Source organism: Sus scrofa, chromosome 16 (genome assembly GCF_054392235.1).
Source record: "Sus scrofa isolate SSC_HxYL_T2T_F1_AM1 chromosome 16, Sscrofa_HxYL_maternal_Yorkshire_Landrace_v2.0, whole genome shotgun sequence".
Taxonomy (NCBI): Eukaryota; Metazoa; Chordata; class Mammalia; order Artiodactyla; family Suidae; genus Sus; species Sus scrofa.
The window spans coordinates 63,901,776-63,919,668 of record NC_139398.1 but is presented as its reverse complement, the minus strand read 5'-3'; the positions used below and the strand labels follow the sequence as shown (position 1 = coordinate 63,919,668).

The window sequence follows — 17,893 nt, the reverse complement described above, 5'->3', positions numbered from 1 at the left end:
GTGTAGGTCACAGATGCGGCTCGGATTTGGTGTTGCTGTGACTGTGGTGTAGGCTGGCAGCTGTAGCTCTGATTAGATCCCTAGCTTGGGAACCTCCACGTGCCACAGGTGCCGCCCTAAAAAGCCCCCCCCCCCAAAAAAGGAAGTGCTATAAAATATCTTCAAAAGGTAAAGTGCCTCATCTACCAGAGAGGTTTTCTATTTGGATATTTTTTTTTTCCTTCATGATGGCAGTTCTTGACTTTTTTTTAAAATGACAAGAAACGGTAAAGTAGGTCTTTTTTCTAGATATTCAATATACTGCCAGTCTTGTTGAACGAGCCAATAAACAAGAGAGTATGTCAAGAAGTAAACGGTGGAAAAATCAGAAAGAAAAGAGGCTCCTTAAATAATCACATGATCTGTTCAATTTTGGTGGGAGGATTTTTTTTTTTTTTTTTTTTTCCCTGCAGAATGAGCAGAATTTGAGACCATGTCAGCCAAAGTCTGCAGGAGCCAGCCGGCCATGACAGGGAAATTCTAGAGCGAGATAAGCTTTCTTCAACTCAGAATTCTGGCACAGATGTCTCGGGCTTAGGATGTGAAACTTAAAGCCCTTCTGAATGTAATCAAAGAGGCCTGTTCCAACAGAAACGCACGTTCAAAGGTCAGAGAAAAAAGTAAGGTTCCTTCCAGCAGGAGTTCTTAGTCTGAATGAAAAAAGATGCTATTTTCTAGCCTGTTGAATGAACTATAAATACATCCATCCGTCCCCCGTCATTGCAGGTGACCGATGTGACCGTGGTCACCACAAATGAGACCTTCTTCTCTCTTTTCCAGACCAGTCCCCTCATCAAGCCTGTTCTGACGGAAGGCTTTTATTTTCACAAACCAGAACTCTCTTCCCTCTCTCCCTCCAGGAAAGTCTCTGCACATTCAAAGCCAGAAACTCTGGGACCAGCCCGAGACTGTCTGCCTCCCTTCTTCTCTTTGCTCTTTTCTAAGAAACGTATCATTATCCTCGGGGCTCAAGGGCTATTTGTAGCTTTAGCAGGATGTCAGGGCTCCGGACAGTACCTATTAAAGCCAGAGAGGAGAGCTATGAACAGGCTGGCCGGGGAGAGGCCAAAGATCATTCCAGACACCTTCCCTTGAGGCAAAGAGATCCCGTGGGTCTCTGCGCTTCCTTGCAAGGATGGCCTTGGGGCCTGGAAAGCGGACCACAGGCCTTAGACCCAAGGGACAGTACAGGGACCAGAGCGGTTGAATTTGGAACTGCTTCTGATGCTGGACAGGAACATCCGTGTGCCTTGAATTATCAGCAGTAGGAGCATAACACGGCACACACAGCTATCTCTCAGAGCACGCCAGGCACTGTTCTAGGTGCTTCATACATAACGTAAACCCTTCAGGGTCGGTTACCATCCTCACCCCCATTTCACAGTTAAGGAAACTGAGGCCCAGGACAGGAGGCACCCTTTTTCACTTGGGGGAATCTCTGCTTAGCCTCCTCTCCCCACATTCTTATCAACCCCCTCAAACTTCCCAGAGTCTTAGAATAAATGAAAGAATTTAGAATTCTGGAAAGCTCTGAAGACCACGTTGGCTCCAGATGGGGTATGGGGGTGCAGGCTGTTCTTGGCAGCAGGAGGACAAAGTCAGGAGGCTGTGAATAGAAGTTTACCAACCCCCCGGCCCGTGAGAACCCAAATCATTCCTCTGTGTGCACTCGAATTCCTGCCTTTTCTTTTTCCACAATCATTCTTGACAGGGACCGCAAAGGGTGTTAGGAAGGCAGAGAACTGAAAGTGAGAGCGGAAGTGATGTGAGAGTTGCCTGCAAGAGCAGGTGTCACTGCCCAGAATGGTGGCTGACCCAGGGGAGCACGGAGCGGGCTCCAATCCATCCACCCCCCGCAGCCCCCACACTGTCCCCTCAGTCCTGCACGCCCTTTGCCGTGTGGAAAGCTCCTGTTTGCTTTTCAAGACCCAGGGTCCCTTTGTTTAGACCCCTTCCTGACACCCAAGAAGAATGCTCTTGGCTCTGAGTGACCGCATTCCTCTGTCTAAAGCAGAACAAAGGTATGTAACATCCCACGGCCGGGTTCGGGAGCTGTCTGTCTCTCCTACGCTACCGAGGCAGTCTCAGGGAAAGACGCCAGGTCTCAACGACTTTGTAATTTTTTGGTATAGAATGCAACCACCTCCAATCCTTTTTTGGGGGAACAAGGGTACCAATCTGTCAATCCATTCATCCACCCATCCTCCCGGCCATCCATTCATCCACCGATCCATCCACCCACCTGTCTGTCTATCCATCCATCCATCCATCCATCCAACCATCCATCCATCCACATCACTGTAACCCCAGTAGAGGGTTGGGGTCTGGGACATCGTGCAGTAGGGGGTATGCTGAACATTGAATGAACAGGAGAAAACAGAAAACATTCTTACCAGACTTCTTTTTCCCAACATGCTCCCTGTATAGGAAAGAATGGGGGTGGGAAAGAATCGAGAGTCATGAATCAGTTTCTTTTGTGTATTGATATGAGTTATTCTGTTAGGAAATTGAGATTTTTCCCTCCCACATGTCCAGTGAATGAATAAAATCCAAGCCAGCCCCAGGGACCCAGACTCTAAAAGGAAAAAAGTCCCCTCAATTTTCTCCCTTTGCCCGATAAGTGCTCTGGTATCCTGGGCACCAGCATCTCCTCTATTTGTAGAGTAGGGAGTCTGGGGAGGAGCTGATGGGCAGAGGGAGGTGGGTATGCAGGCAAAAGACAGGAGTGAGGTCTCCATGTGGCCCTGAGCCTGACACCCCCCATCAGGCTTGGTGGATGCCTGGCCCCACTTCTTAGCGGTGCCCTGAGCTGTACAATTGGAGCAGAAAGCTCTCGGTGGTGAGTGGAATACTTGAAAACTGGGCGGACATCTGAGTAGCGGTGAACACAGCACAGCTCCCCCACGGTGGCAGTGGCACAGAGACCATGACTACAGGCTAGAATTCGTACAGAACAATAAATAAGTAGTCACTCCCTTACACTTGTCAACCACGTCAGTTTTTACACACAACTGCATTACAAACACAATATTACCATTCAGGGTTTATGGTGTACTTTTAGGTAAACAATCCCAGTAGTAAAAAGCCTTCCAGTGTTAGAAAGAGTATAGGGAGGAGTTTCCTGGTGGTGCAGTGGGTTAAGGATCTAGTGTTGTCACTGCTATGGCTCGGGTGACAACTGTGGCACAGGTTTGATCCTGGCCTGGGAACCTCCTCATGCTGTGGGCACAACCAAAAAACAAAAACGAAAAAACAAACCTATTATCCTGTGCCAGTACCCTGCTAGGTACTTTTAGTTCATGCACTTAATTAATACTCATGACCCCAGGAAACAAGAATTCTTTTTCTTTTTCTTTTTTTGCTTTTGCTTTTTAGGGCCATACTCACGGGACATGGTTACCAGGTTGGGGTTCGAATTGGAGCTATATCTGCAGGCCTATGCACAGCTACAGCAACGTGGGATCCAAGCTATGTCTGCGACCTACACCACAACTCATGGCAGCGCCAGATCCTTAACCCACTGAGTGAGGCCAGGCATCGAACCTGCATCCTCATGGATCCTAGTTGGGTTTGTTAACTGTTGAGCCATGAAGGGAACTCCTGGAAACAAGGATTCTTTTTTTCTTTTTTCTTTTTGAGGGCCGCTCTTGCAGCATATGGAGGTTCCCGGGCTAGGGGTCTAATCGGAGTTTCCACTGTGCCAGAACGGGAACCCCAAACAAGGATTCTTTTAATGTTCATTTTATAGATGAAGAATATGAGGCACAGAGAGGTTTATTAACTTGCCCAAGGTCATGCAGCTTGCAAGCAGCATAGTTAGGATCTAAACCTAGGTTAATCTAATTTTAAAAAAACTGAGCTATAACTCACATCCTTTTAAAGTACAGAATTAACTGTTTTAGTGTATTCACAAAGTTGTGTAATTATCACCACGATTTAAATTCCAGAAAAATTTGGAATTCTCCTTGTGGCGCAGCTGAAACGAATCCGACTAGGAACCATGAGGTTGCAGGTTCGATCCCTGGCCTCGCTCAGTGGGTTAAGGATCCGGTGTTGCCGTGAGCTGTGGTGTAGGTTGAAGACTGGCTCGGATCTCGCATTGCTGTGGCTCTGGTGTAGGCTGGCAGCTATAGCTCTGACTGGACCCCTAGCCTGGGAACCTCTATATGCTGCAGGTGTGGCCCTAAAAAAAAAAAAAAAAAATTCATTACTCCAAAAAGAAACCCTGTACCCATTAGCAGTTACTTTCCATGTCCATGCCTCCTGCCCCTTGACAACTAGAAATATGCTTGCTATCTCTCTTAAATCTATTTTGGACATCTACTATGAATAGAATCATACAATAGGTGGCTTCTTGTGACTGGTTTCTTTCATGGAGCATAATAGTTTTAAGGGTCATCCCCGTTGTAGCGCGCGTCAGCGTCTCATTGCATTTTGTGGCTGAATACTATCCCACTGTGTGGATAAACCACTATCTCTTCACCAGCCGATGGGCGTTTGGGTTTTTCTACTTTCTGCCTATTACAGGTAATGCTTTTATGCATTTTGTGCACGAGTGTTTGTGTGGACATTTATTTTTATTTCCATTATAGGAATGGAATCGCTAGGTAACACAGTAACTTTATACGGAACTTCCGAGGCATTGCCAGGCTGTCTGCCCCAGCAGCTACACCACTGCACGTCCCACCAGCAACGTCGGGAGGTTCCAACTTCTCCACATTCTCAGGCACACTTGCTGCTATCCGTCTTCTCGTCTTTTCCATTCTAGCCACGCTAGTGTGTGAAGTGGTACCTCCCTCTGCTTGGGACTCGCATTTCCTGACGGCTAAGGATGCCAAGAATCTTTCTGTGCACTGATTGGGCATTTGCGCATCTTCTCTGGAGAAACGTCTATTTCATATCTAATTTGAAAGTCTGGGTTTTTAACCACCAGGTAATACTGCTTTTGGTGTCATCGCGAGGTTGGGGAGGGGCTCAGCTAAGCCCTGGCCCAGGGCTGGACCTGGCTGGTCAGCAGTGATGTCCTCCAGGCAGGCATTACCCAGTGAGGCGCCGTGTCACTGCCCCTGCTCAGGAGAAGGCCAGGGTGACCGTGGAAATCCTTGCTCACATTTCCTGGCATTCACCGTGGACAGTGGTCCTGGTCAGAGGGCTGTACCTGGACTGACCCACTGAATCCTCAGGACAACCTTTGAGGGTCACTCTCTTTTGCAGATGGAGACACTGAGGCTCAGAGAGAGCAGGCACCTCTCCCACAACTGGGACCCAGGAAGCCGAGCTGGAGGCCGCTCTCCTGACCCACCTGGACGGTCCTCCCAGCTCCGAGACATACCAGCAACGATCTCTTAAGTCTGCTTCCGTGTAAAGGGCTCTCTCCTCCTGCCACCACCCAGGTCTGTGACCTGAGCCATGGTCGGGGACACCTGAAATCTTGGCTCCTTCACTGCCATGTATCCTCACTAGTTGCCTCACTGTCCCGGCCGAAGGGTGGGGGGGGGCAGTGAGGGGCAGCGGTGGTGGTGGGTGGGCTCTTGGGTTCAAGCTGCAGCTTGTGTGGGCTCAAGCAGGCACATTATTTTCTCTCTGTGACATGCTCAGGGTAGTCCCAAGTTTTCCCAGGCATGGCAGCAGAAAGCTTCCTCTAAGAGCACCATCTGGAAGCCATCCTTTCTTTCCCTAGAAACTTCTGGGCAAGACTCCCAATTTCCATCTCAATCCCTAACTCATTACCCACTAAACAACAACCAAGGGCCAACTGAGATTGCCTGCGGGGGCCCCAGAGCCACCCCGGGGCCCTCAGCAACCTGCCCCCTTCCTCCCTTCCTCCCTTCCTTCCTTCCTTCCTCCCTCCCTCCTTCCCTCCCTCTCTCCCTCCCTCCCTTCCTTCCTTCCTTTCTTCCTTCCTTTCCCTTCAAAGCCTGGCTTAGGGACAGCAAAGCATCCTGCCATGTGCCTGACACTATCACTGCCCTTTAGGAGCAGGATGTTGCTTAACTAAGATGTGAGCAAGCTTAGCCACGCCCACTTTACTGATGCGGAAACAGAGACGTCAAGTCACTTGTCTAAGGTCACACAGCGGGGAATGGACAAAGAGACTGGAAACTTCCCTTTCTAGGAAGACTCTTGGAACCATATGCAGATACTCCAGCAGGATGCTGGTAAGCTTAGCTCAGTTACTTTGTGCTTTTCTGGGTACAGTCTAGGCCGTAGTTTGTATTTTTAGTAGATGTTCTGTGTGTGTGTGTGTATGTGCGTGCATGTGTGCACGCATGCATATATGAACTTTCCCACCAGTACAGAAGCCTCCTGAGGGCAGGTGCTATTTTTCTCTTCCATTACTCCCAAAAATAGAAAGGCGGTGATCATTAAACACTATAGGTTGTGGGCTTTTGTTTTTGTTTTTTGGGCTTTTTGGCTGCACCTGCGGCATGTGGAAATTCCTGAGCCAGGGAACCATAGCAGTGACAATGCCAGATCCTTAACCCACTAGGCCACTGGGGAACTTCTTATTTTTGTTTTTTAAATAAATGGAGCCATAAGATTTCTTCTAGCTGGTCAAAAGGTTCTAAATGTAGGAAAAAAACCTTAAGATTCTCACCACATGCCATATATTGAAATGAAGTCCAATTGATTTAATCTTTTTTTTTTTTTTTTAGGATGGCACCCGTGGCATATGGAGGTTCCCAGGCTAGGGGTTGAATTGGAGCTGCAGCTGCCGACCTATACCACAGCCACAGCAACGTGGGATCCAAGCTGTGTCTTTGACCTACACCACAGCTCACGGCAATGCTGGATCCTTAATCCACTGAACGAGGCCAGGGATTGAACCCATGTCCTCATGGATGCTAGTGAAGCTCATTACTGCTGAGCCATGATGGGAACTCTGAGTAAATCTTCAAAGAAAGTCCAAACCATAAATCAAACATTTAAAAAACCCTAAGGGAACTATCTTGTGTCGGAACGAGGACTGCCTTTCTAGCCTGAAAGCGAATCAAAGAAGTCAGTTGAAAAATGGTCACCAGATTTGACTTCCCCCAAATACAAAACTTATGTACCTCATAAAATCCAGAAATGAAATATAAACGCACCATAAAAGGGACAAATATTTACCACAAATATGGCAAAAGCGAATTCCTTACTATTTAAATAGCCTATACAAATCCATAGTAAAACCAGTAAAACCAACAGCAAAAACAAGCAAAGAGATTTTCCCCTTCCAACTCTTGAGTCAAGAGCTGGAGGCAACGGCTTCCACTTGACTCTTTTCTAGCTCAAGAAATGCCCACCAGCCCTCAAAGCCCCTGAAGGCAGGAACTGGGCTGGTTTTTCTGGGCTTTCTGTGTGGGTGGCAGTTGCAGGAAATGGCTGGGAATGAATGTGTTTGAGTGAGTTGACCCTGTGTGTGCTGACTTTTGCCCAGAGACGTGGGGAAAGGGAGAGCCATCTAGAAAGCCTGCAAGGAAAGCCTCTGGTCTTCCTGTGTCAGAAGGAGCATCTCCACATGGTACCCAGTGACCCATGACAATCAAACAGACCAACGAGCTTCTCTCTTACGGCCTCATAAAAGATTGTAGAACCCAAGCACCTTGGCCTGGTAGCTGAGGAGGTATGAAAACGGTGTGCCTACGATGGCTAAGCACTTCACACACGTCATAGATCCAAGCCTCGCCACGACTGTGGGTCCTTTATCCACGAATTCCACCAACCTCGGACTGAAGATGCTTCAAAAAAAAAAATTCCACAAAATTCCAAAAAGCAAAACTTAAATTTGCTGTGTCCCTGGCAACTATTTGCAGAGCATGTATATTGCACTAAGTATTACAAATAATCTAGAGATAATTTAAAGTATATGGGAGGATGGGCACAGGTTACAAGCAAACATTATGCCATTTTATGTAAGGGAATTGAGCATCCGGGGATTTTGGTGTTGGGGGGGCGGGGTCTTGGAACCAATCCCCCTGCTGAGAATGAGGGATGGCTATACTGCTATTCCCATTTAAGAAGTCAGGAAATGGACGCTCCTTAAAAGTTTAAGAACAAAACTCTAACTCCAGGAAACGCGGGGAAGGTCTAAGCTGTAACGATGACATAATACCTGGTGGTGGGGGGAGGGCAGCGCATCACGATTTCAGCCCCAAACTCCAGAAAACTAGCTGCTGGTCATGTCCTAATTTGCCCACCACTATTTCATTTCAGTCTCCCAATAACCCACAGTGTGGGTAGGGCAGCTGACTCGGTCTCATTTACAGCTGACATAAGGGAGGCCAAAAAGGAGGGGAGGGGATGGCTCTGCCCAGGCAGACCAGCTGGCTGCCTGGCCAGCAGGCTGTAAACTCCCTGTGGGCACAGACTGCATCTGCCACATCATCTCTGTGGCCCCCATGCCCAGCCCTTGGCAAGCCCTCGATCCCCACTTCCTGAACGGATGACCAATGCTGGCACTCCTGACGGGGAACAGTGCTGGGTCCAGAACCCCCGGTTCCGTGTCCTTCCTTCCTTCCCTTTCCTGTTCTTTCCTTTCCTTTCCTTCCTTCCTTCCTTCTTTCCCTCCCTCCTCTCTTTCTTTCTCTTTCTTTTGGCTTTTTAGGGCCGCACCTGAGGCACATGGAAGTTCCCAGGCTAGGGATTGAATCGGAGCTGCAGCCACCAGCCTACGCCACAGCCACAGCAACGTGGGATCCAAGCAGCATCTGCAACCTACACCATAGCTCACAGCAATGACAGATCCTTAACTCAATGAGCGAGGCCAGGGATCGAACCAGCATCTTCATGGATACTAGTCATGTTCACTACTGCTGAGCCATGATGGGAACTCCCTCCGTGTTTCTTCGACAAGCACAAGCTTTGACAAGCACAAGCCGGCAAGGGGGGAAGGTCCTACAGTGGCCACCAGAGAGCATGACAAAGCTCCTCCCTGACACTCTGGCTCCCTAGAGGGCTGGCTCCACCCCACTTTCCCCGAGCATCCTTCCTGCACCAAGGTGCCCAGACGCTTCAAGCACAGCTGCCCTGGCCTGGCTCTCTCCCATTCCTGTCAGTAAGCTGGGCTGAGGCCTGCTCGGAGGTTGGGGATCCACTCACCCGCCCTCGTCAGGCAGGAGGCCAAAGACATCCAACCACTCACATTCGGAAGGGGCGCCTGGGCGGCAGTTCTTAACCTCAAGTCCCTGAATGGGATTTGGCACAAGTGAGGGCCTCCTAGAACTGGGGCATTTTTCTCGGGAAAAGGAAGAAAGCTTGTATTGGATTCTCCCATGATCCCTCCAAAGTTAGGATCTCTGGGATGCTAAGATGAGGCAGAAGGAAAATCTAGGCGTCTCTAAACCTGTGGCCCAAGGAACCCACACCCAGGTCGGGGCTGGAGTTCCTTCTTCTGTGGCCACCAAGTCAGGTTTGCGGAGCACTCGCCAAGTGCTTCTCCCCACAACTTGGCAGTGGGTTCCCAAGCAAGGCTGCAGGGGAGGTGTCATCGGACCCAACCCCCAAGAGAGGGGACAGGCGCAAGGATGAGAAGTCGAGCGCCCAGAACCACTCGGCTTGAAAGGTACCAAGCCACCATCCCTGAGAAGGTCTATCACCTGGACACCTGGTGTAAAAGCAGCTAAGCTTGGGTGTCCAGAGAGGAAAAATACCACGAGCCGCCTTTCTGAGCATCTGGCAAGTTCCTGGAATTTCTACTCGTGGCAGCCATTCCACGGTCACTGTAATCGTAGGCACACGGTCATTCCCATTTCACAAGGAGGGAAACTGAGTCCTAATGTTAAAAAGCCTACGTGTGGTAGAAGCGGAATTTGAAGCTGGATGTACCCGAATGCAAACCCAGATTCCTTTAACCCTGGTGATGCCTCGTGTGGGAGGCACACACACAGAGCCAGCACCCAGCTTCTGTTAAGACTCAGGCAGGAGTTTCTGTCCTGGCTCAGTGGTTAATGAATCCGACAAGCATCCATGAGGATGCAGGTTTGATCCCTAGCCTTGCTCAGTGGGTTACGGATCTGGTGTTGCCATAAGCTGTGGTGTAGGTTTCAGACATGGCTTGGATCCTAAGTTGCTATGGCTGTGGTGTAGGCCAGAGGCTACAGCTCTGATTCGACCCCTAGCCTGGGAACTTCCATATGCTGTGGGTGTGGCCCTAAAAAGCCAAAAAAAAAAAAAAAAAAAAAAAAAAAAAAAAAAAAAAACCCCAAAAACAAAAAACAAAAAACCAAACAAACCAAAACCAAAAACAAAAAGGCTTAGGCAGACCTGGAGGAAATTGGAAATTCACCTTCACCTCTTTCAAACTGTATGACCTTGGGTGAGTCTCGTTATTTGAAACCTCAACTTCCTCATCATAAAATGAAGATGACAGCTCCTGCCTGGCAGTTTTAGGAGAGAATGAAGTGGAAACTGAACACTGCAAGCTCCATGTCCTTTGATTCGCCTCATCTAGAAAGGAGAATCGAAGCCAGGGGCTTCAAGCCTGATTTTGCAGTTTTATCCAGAACTCCTGGGAGGGCTGGACACAAAGGTCCCTTGAGAATATTTCACCATGTCTTGTTATGTCGAGAAAAGCTGGGGTATGTTTACCAGGCACAGATGCTAAAGACAGCAAGCACAGAAATATTGGCCGGGATGGGCTGCAGGCCCATTAGCAGATTTACACTTATTCTGTATCTTTCCAAAAAAGTCCATGTGTCAGCAACGCGTTCCCTTGTGATGTTCTCATTCAAAAGATTTACTGTGGTCCTTTACGGAACGCCATCCCCACGCTCCCAAGTGCTGGCTCTCAGAAGCCGTATTCACCTTCTCTGTGTTTGTCACAGGAAACAGTATTTATTATAATACGCTGATTGTAGAAAGTTAAGTTTATCTTCTGTGTGGTAGTTAAACCATTAGTCCTGGGTGATCGGCTCACTCTCTGTGGCTGCTGAACTTGATTCTACATGTCACTGCCTGTCTATACATATCCATCCTGATTTTACGCGTTAAAACTTTGATGCTTTCTCCTTACAGGTCCATTTAAAAAGTAAGCTTTGTAATATCAACAGATTCACTTCCAGAAAGGAACATGAGTCCTGCTAGCTCAAGCTACGTAATGTGTTTAGCCCATCATTGTTTAACTGATGTCAGCCTGGGTCATTTATTGCTGTTCGGGGCAGTGAGTTAAGCTCAGTGCAAAGAGGAGCAGGTCATGTTTCTCCCAAAACAGAGCCTCGCTGGCCCTTCTCGACCCTTCTTGACAGGGCCCAAATGGACACCCGACCCTGCCAGGTCTCGCTCCTATGACCCAGGACTGCCCTAGCACCTGTGGTCTCCGTCCTCCTCCCCCACTCTGCTTTCTCTGTTAGACAGACTCCTTCTTTTTTGCGGACACATATGATGTTTCTTCCCCAGAAAGGGCTTTTAAAAAAAGCACCACGTTGACATCAGTGTTTCACGCTGGCAGGGCTGCTGGTGCCATCAATTCTTGGTGTGGAAGGGCTGGCAGCTAGGGGGTGTTGACATTCTGTGACTGGGCGGCTGGAGGCATGCGCTGACCTGCACCTGTCTGCTACGGGAACAGGTGGAGGTCTGGACAGCTTTGGAGGCCGGCTGGGATCACCCCCCGGGCCTGTCACTCAGGCAATGGGACTTCAAGCAGATCGCAGTCACTCGATCATTCATGCCCCGACCATCCTGGGCGCACCCACTTTCCAGGACAAGGCACACAGTCCCTGCGTCGAGGGCTCACGGTCTCCCCGTTCAGGCACCGGGGTAAGCGTGGGGCGTTAGAGGACTGAGGCGTGCACTCGGCTGGCTCCCTCACCTGTAAAACTCACCTCTCGCTACCTGCAGTCCCTGGGAAGGCTGCATGGAATGAGGCCCAGCCAGGGCTCCATTGATGGAATCTGGTTTAATTCTTACTAAGCTTTCCTCCATTGCCTCCTGGCAGGAGCGGGGCTGTGAGAGTGGGCGTTGGGGACATCCACAGACCAACTTACTCTTTGGGGGGATTCAGGTCCTCAGGTCTTGTCTCAAAGAACTGCAGCACCTCATCACACTGAGATATGTAGGGGGGCAGCTGGATCAGAGCCTGTGGAAGAGACATGTGGATGAGCCCAAAGGAAGGGGCGGGGTGCCAGGATGGCCCAGGGGCCTTCCTCAAACCCGGGCAGGCATCCCTGTCACCCGGGGGACTGGGCCCCACCCCCAGAATTTTGGATTCAGTAGGTCTGGCGTGGGGCCTGAGAGTGTGCGTTTCTAGCCAAGTTCCCTGGTGATGTTGCCACTGCTGGTTTGGGGACCACACACACACACACACACACACATGGTCTGTATACACACACACACATATATATATTACAAGCATATCTGGACAAATAACACGCACACATTTAGAGAAAACAACAAATTGTGAACAAGGTCCTACTGTATAGCATACAGAACAATATTTAATATTTTGTAATAAACCAGAACGGAAAATGAGCTGAAAAAGTATACACATATATGGGTTCATATACACACCCATTATATATGTATGTACACACACACCCACACACGAATATATAACTGAACCACTTTGCTGTATACCGGAAACTAATACAACATGGCCAATCAACTCTACTTCAACAAAAATTTTTTAAAAATTGTGAACTTCATGCTGTGTCATTTTTCTTTTTCTTTTCACTTTTTAGGGCTGCACCCACGGCAATTCCCAGGCCAGGGGTCGAATTGAAGCCACAGCTGCTGGGTCTACACCTCAGCCACAGCCATGCAAGATCCTTAACCCACTGAGCGAGGCCAGGGATCGAACCTGAATCCTCATGGATCCTAGTCGGGTTTGTTAACCAGTGAGCCACGACGGGAACTCCCTGTGTCTTTTTCTTCTGTGACACCCCTCCTATTGGATGTCTGTGGACAGCTAGCTCATGCTTTATCCAACCAGTGGCCTGCAGGGAACATCTGGGTTGTTTCCAACCTGCCTGCATGTTCCGAACTCAGGGATCTGAGGTTTGCAAGTGAAGGGACTATTTATGAATTAGGAAGAGGTTAGACGTTCCCGTATTAGAGGTTGAAACCTCCGGGACGTCCCCCTGCCCAAGTCCACGTTCATCTGCCCCCTTGGCTCATCCGTCAAAGGAGCCTCAACTGTCCCTGCCGACGGGCTGGATAGGGAGGTGGGGGTGAGGGACACGAAGTGGGCCTGGGTATTTAATACATTTATCTACCAACGGGTATTCACTCAAGGATTCAATAGACGTCTTCTGCATGCCTAGCACTGAAGGACAGAATTATAGAGGACATCCCATCATGAAAGCATCTGAAACTAAGACATGGCTCTGTAATGAATAAACAGCTTATTTAACAAATACTTACATAAGCCCCCGGGCACGGGTTCTGAGGATATTCATTGGAGTGCCATAGGGTTATTTCATGCACACACTTTATTTTTTTTTATTTAATTTAATTTTTTTTTTTTTTTTTTGTCTTTTTGCCATTGCTTGGGCCGCTCCCGTGGCATATGGAGGTTCCCAGGCTAAGGGTCTAATCAGAGCTGTAGCCGCCGGCCTACACCACAGCCACAGCAACGCGGGATCCGAGCCGCATCTGCAACCTACACCACAGCTCACAGCAATGCCGGATCCTTAACCCACTGAGCAAGGGCAGGGACCGAACCCGCAACCTCATGGTTCCCAGTTGGATGCATTAACCACTGAGCCACGACGAGAACTCCCATGTACACACTTTATTATAAACTTCTGCGCAGGGAGAGGGCCAGCATAGGTGCACGATTTTAAGCAGCACTGACATGCTGTGGGGTGAGGCGGGACCCTGCTCTCTCCGCAGGTCCCGGTCCCCTGCTGTGTCTCGTATGCCCTCCTGCCACGCTGAGTGTGAGTCTGCGATGGAAAAGACATGCCTTTTCTTTTCTGTACAAGAAGCCTCTAAAGGCTACCCCCACCCAAAGTGATTTTCCAGCCCTGCACCTGGGCTGTGACCCCCTAATAGAGAGATGGATGGGGGTCTCCAATGGGGTGCCTTCCACAGGGTTTTCAGGGGGAGGTACTTTGATCCTACATGATTTATTGTTCTGATGTTTAAAACGTTTTAATTGCGGTAAAATACACAGAGCACCGTTATCATCGTCACCAGCGTTAAGTGCACAGCTCAGTGGCAACCGAGGACATTCCTGCTCCTGTGCAACCATCCCCACCATCCATCCTCAGAGCTCTTCCCCTTGTAAGATGACACCCTGCCCCTATCCAACAGCACTACTCTGTTCCCCCTCCCCAGTCCCCGGCAACCTCCATTTGACTTTCTGCTGCACGAATTTGCCTATTCTAGGTACCTTGTATCAGTGCCATCCTACAGTATTTGTCCTCTTGTGACTGGTTTATATCACTTGGAAGAATGTCCTCAGGTTCATCCATGTGATAGCACGTGTCAGAATGTTCTTCCTTTTCAAGGCTGAATAATATTCCAGTGTATGTTTACAACACGTTTTGTTTAAGCATTCACCCCTCGATAGTCACGTGGGGTGCTAATGGGACATGATCCTTGAGTCAGGCTCTGACTTCAAGCTGCTTCCCCCCTCCTGAGGTATGATCTGCCCCAAACCTAAAGTGGGAAATTCAGTAAGCTGGATGGACATGGTTTAAGTAGGGCATCTTCTCTGGTAACTGTCCCTCTCTATCCTGAGATGAAGGATGCTGACTTCAAGGACCTGGTACTTATGGCGCCTTGATTTTTTTTTTTTTTTTTTAATTAGCCTTGAAGTAGTGTCTGCTCTGCAGCAAATCCCCAGGGACCAGGCTTTTCCAGGCCAGAGGCAGAGATGGTCCAGGGAACTGCCAAGTGCTGCGGGTACAGAAAAAAAAAAAAAAAAGACACAGAGGCAGAGAGCCCAAGGGGGAGAGAGCAGACTCCTCGCACCTCCCACTTCTGACCCCTTCCTCTTTCTGGTTTGGAGCAGTGAGTATTCACTCTCCTGCTGTCTTGTGGCTCCCCGTGGGTCGCTCTCTCCTCTGAAATCCTGCAGCTCTTGCAGTTGCAACCACATAATGAAGGAGCTGATTATACGCTGGACTGCGGTGTGTCCTGGCTGCTTTGTGTGCAGAAATCTTGTGGCTCCCCCCAGACTGCAAAACCAACATTCCCTTCTGTTGGCTCAGCACTTGATGGCTCCTAAAATGCATTCGTCTGCATCACATCATAGAATCCTGAAAGGGCGGGCCCACTTTAGAGATAGAGAAACGGAGGTTCTGGGGAAGGACCTGAGCCCCAAGCCAGCCGACTCCAGTTCCTGCAGCCCAAATCCACTGTTTCTTCCTTACATGCCCAGACAGTCTGGGAGGATCTGATCAGAGCATCTGCTGGATAAATGATGTGAGGGAGAGGCCCGGACATGGCCCTGTTTGGGTAGAGCTGGGTAAGCCCTGGGATGGTGAGGTCCCCACCTAGAGGCGGCCCCCCAGGGTGTCTCTGCTGAAAGGGGCTGAGGCCCTGAATGGACCAGTGCAGGAGAGACAACGAGGCCCATGGAAACCTCCCAAGAATGCCACGTTCTCATGGGGTTTTGAGCAGTTCCGAGGAGGTAAAAGCCAAACCAAACCCCCAAAACGTCACATAAAGCCAAGTTACTTCTAAAAGCCAGTGCCCAGTGCTTAGCTACTTGCCCCTTTCATTTTGGAAGGACAGGCTAAGAGCAAAAACATGACCTGGGGCACAGCAATAGCTCTGCTTCTGAAATGCTCCAGAATCATCTTATGTTCGCTCAGCAATGACAAAGAATCACAGTTCCAGGAAAACTCTGGTTCTGTTCCGCCTGGGATGCTGGCCCTTTGGACAGATGTGGCCAGCTGATGCAGGGGCAAGAGTGGAGGGGAGGCGGGCAAGTCCTGCTTGCTGAGGGTAATTAGGAAAAGTCAGACAGATCCAGCTCCTGGTCCTGGCTCTGGCCACGTCCCCTCTCCTCTGAGCCTCTGAGCCTCAGTCTGCTCATCTGTAAAATGGAAATAACCATCACCCTTCTCGGAGGGTTGTGCCACAGAATAAGTGAGGAAGTGGCTGTAAGGTCTCCATCACATACTCCATCACATACTAGCTGCTTGATAAACACTCAAGCCTCTGGCTTTTTGGACCACATCAATACAACGGTGTGCTGCTTCCGGAGGTGATTTTAGAGTCAGCGAGCTGATTCAGTTAAATAACAACGCCTCGGCTAGAAAGAAGGCACAGTGTGGTACTGCTGGCTGTGGTATCGCTGGCCTCTAGAACTGATCATCTTGCTTGACTGCAACCTGATGCCCACTGCTTAGTAACTCCTCATGTTCCCCCTCCCCACAAGCCCCTGGCAACCACCCTTTTACTCTCTGACTTTACGAATTTGACGATTTCAGATGCCTCATGTAAGTGGAATCCTATCATTTTTGATTTTTCTGTGACTGGCTTATTTCGCTGAGCATAATTCAGGCTTGTCCACATTGTCACGTGTTGCAGAACTTCCTTCTTTTTAACGGCTGAATAGTCTCCCATTTCGTGTATTGGCCACATTTAGGCTGTTTCTACGTCTTGGCTTATTGTGAATAGTGCTGCAATGAACATGGCAGTCTTCGTATCTCTTGCAGATCCTGACTTTAATTCCTTTGGACAAATATCCAGAAATAGGATTGACTATATGCTAGTTCTATTTTTAATTTTTGGAGGACTCTCCGTGCTGTTTTTCATGGTGGTGGCATTTTGCATTCCCACCCACAATGTGCCAGGTTCCCAATTTCTCTATATCCTCACCGAAACTTATCTTGTTATTGGTTGGTTTTTCCTCCCTTCTTTTCTTTCGTTTTCTCTTCTTCCGTCCTTCGGCCATGCCCACATTGTGTGGAAGTTCTGGGGCGAGGGATTGAACCCACACCACAGCTGCAAACCAAGCCACAGGGAAGTCTGTTGCTGTTTTTGGTAACAGCCATCCTGACAGGTGTGAGGTGAAATCTCATTGTCGTTTGGATCTAATTTCCCTGATTTTTTTTTTTTTTAATGGAAGAAATTTTATTTTTTTTTGTCTTTTTAGAGCCGAAGGTGTGGCACAGGGAAGTTTCCAGGCTAGAGGTCAAATCAGAGCTACAGCTGCCAGCCTACGCCACAGCCACAGCAAGGTGGGATTTGAGCTGTGTCTGTGACCTACACCACAGCTCACGGCAACACCAGATCCTTAACGCACTGAGCGAGGGCAGGGATCGAACCCACATCCTCGTGGATACTAGTTGGATTTGTTTCTCCTGCGCCACAATGGGAACTGCAAGAAATTTTATTTTTTATTTTGCTTTTTAGGGCCACACCCACGGCATACGGCATACGGAGGTTCCCAGGCTAGGGGTCAAATTAGAGCTGCAGCCACTGGCCTGCACCACAGCCACAGTAATGAGGGATCCAAGCCGCATCTGTGATCTACAGCACAGCTCATGGCAATGCCGGATCCTTAACCCACTGAGTGAGGCCAGGGATCGAACCCACATCCTCATGGATCCTAGTTGGGTTCATTACCGCTGAGCCACAAAGGGAACTCCTCCCTGATGATTATTGACGTTAACTGTTCATACACCTGTTTGTCATGTGGCTATCTTCTCTGGAGGCTTTAGCCCATTTTAAGACTGGGTTATTAGCTCTTTTGCTATTGAGATGGATGAGTTCCTTATATATTTGGGGGATTAATTAAATTAAAATTTGCAAACATTTTCTCCCATTTGTAGGTTGCCTTTTCACTCTCATGATGATTTCCTTTGCTGTACAGATGCTTTTTAGTTTGGTGGAGTCTCAGTTTTTCTTTTTATTCCCCCCCCACACACACCCACAGCCTGTGGAAGTCCCCGGCCCAGGGATCGAATTTGAGCTGTAG

At 49.0% G+C, this 17,893-nt stretch overlaps 1 protein-coding gene across 2 annotated transcripts in view; it reads right to left on the bottom strand.

The window, feature by feature from the left end:
- SH3PXD2B (SH3 and PX domains 2B) overlaps window positions 1-17,893 on the bottom strand; it is a 125,677-nt gene that overhangs the window by 42,006 nt on the left and 65,778 nt on the right. For both annotated transcript variants that reach the window (XM_085002460.1, XM_021077089.2), the window contains exons 5-6: window positions 12,003-12,094; window positions 2,433-2,458 (exon numbers count right to left, since the gene is read on the bottom strand). In XM_085002460.1, coding sequence (XP_084858586.1) covers window positions 2,433-2,458; window positions 12,003-12,094 — 118 coding nt within the window. The remainder of the gene's footprint in view (window positions 1-2,432; window positions 2,459-12,002; window positions 12,095-17,893) is intronic.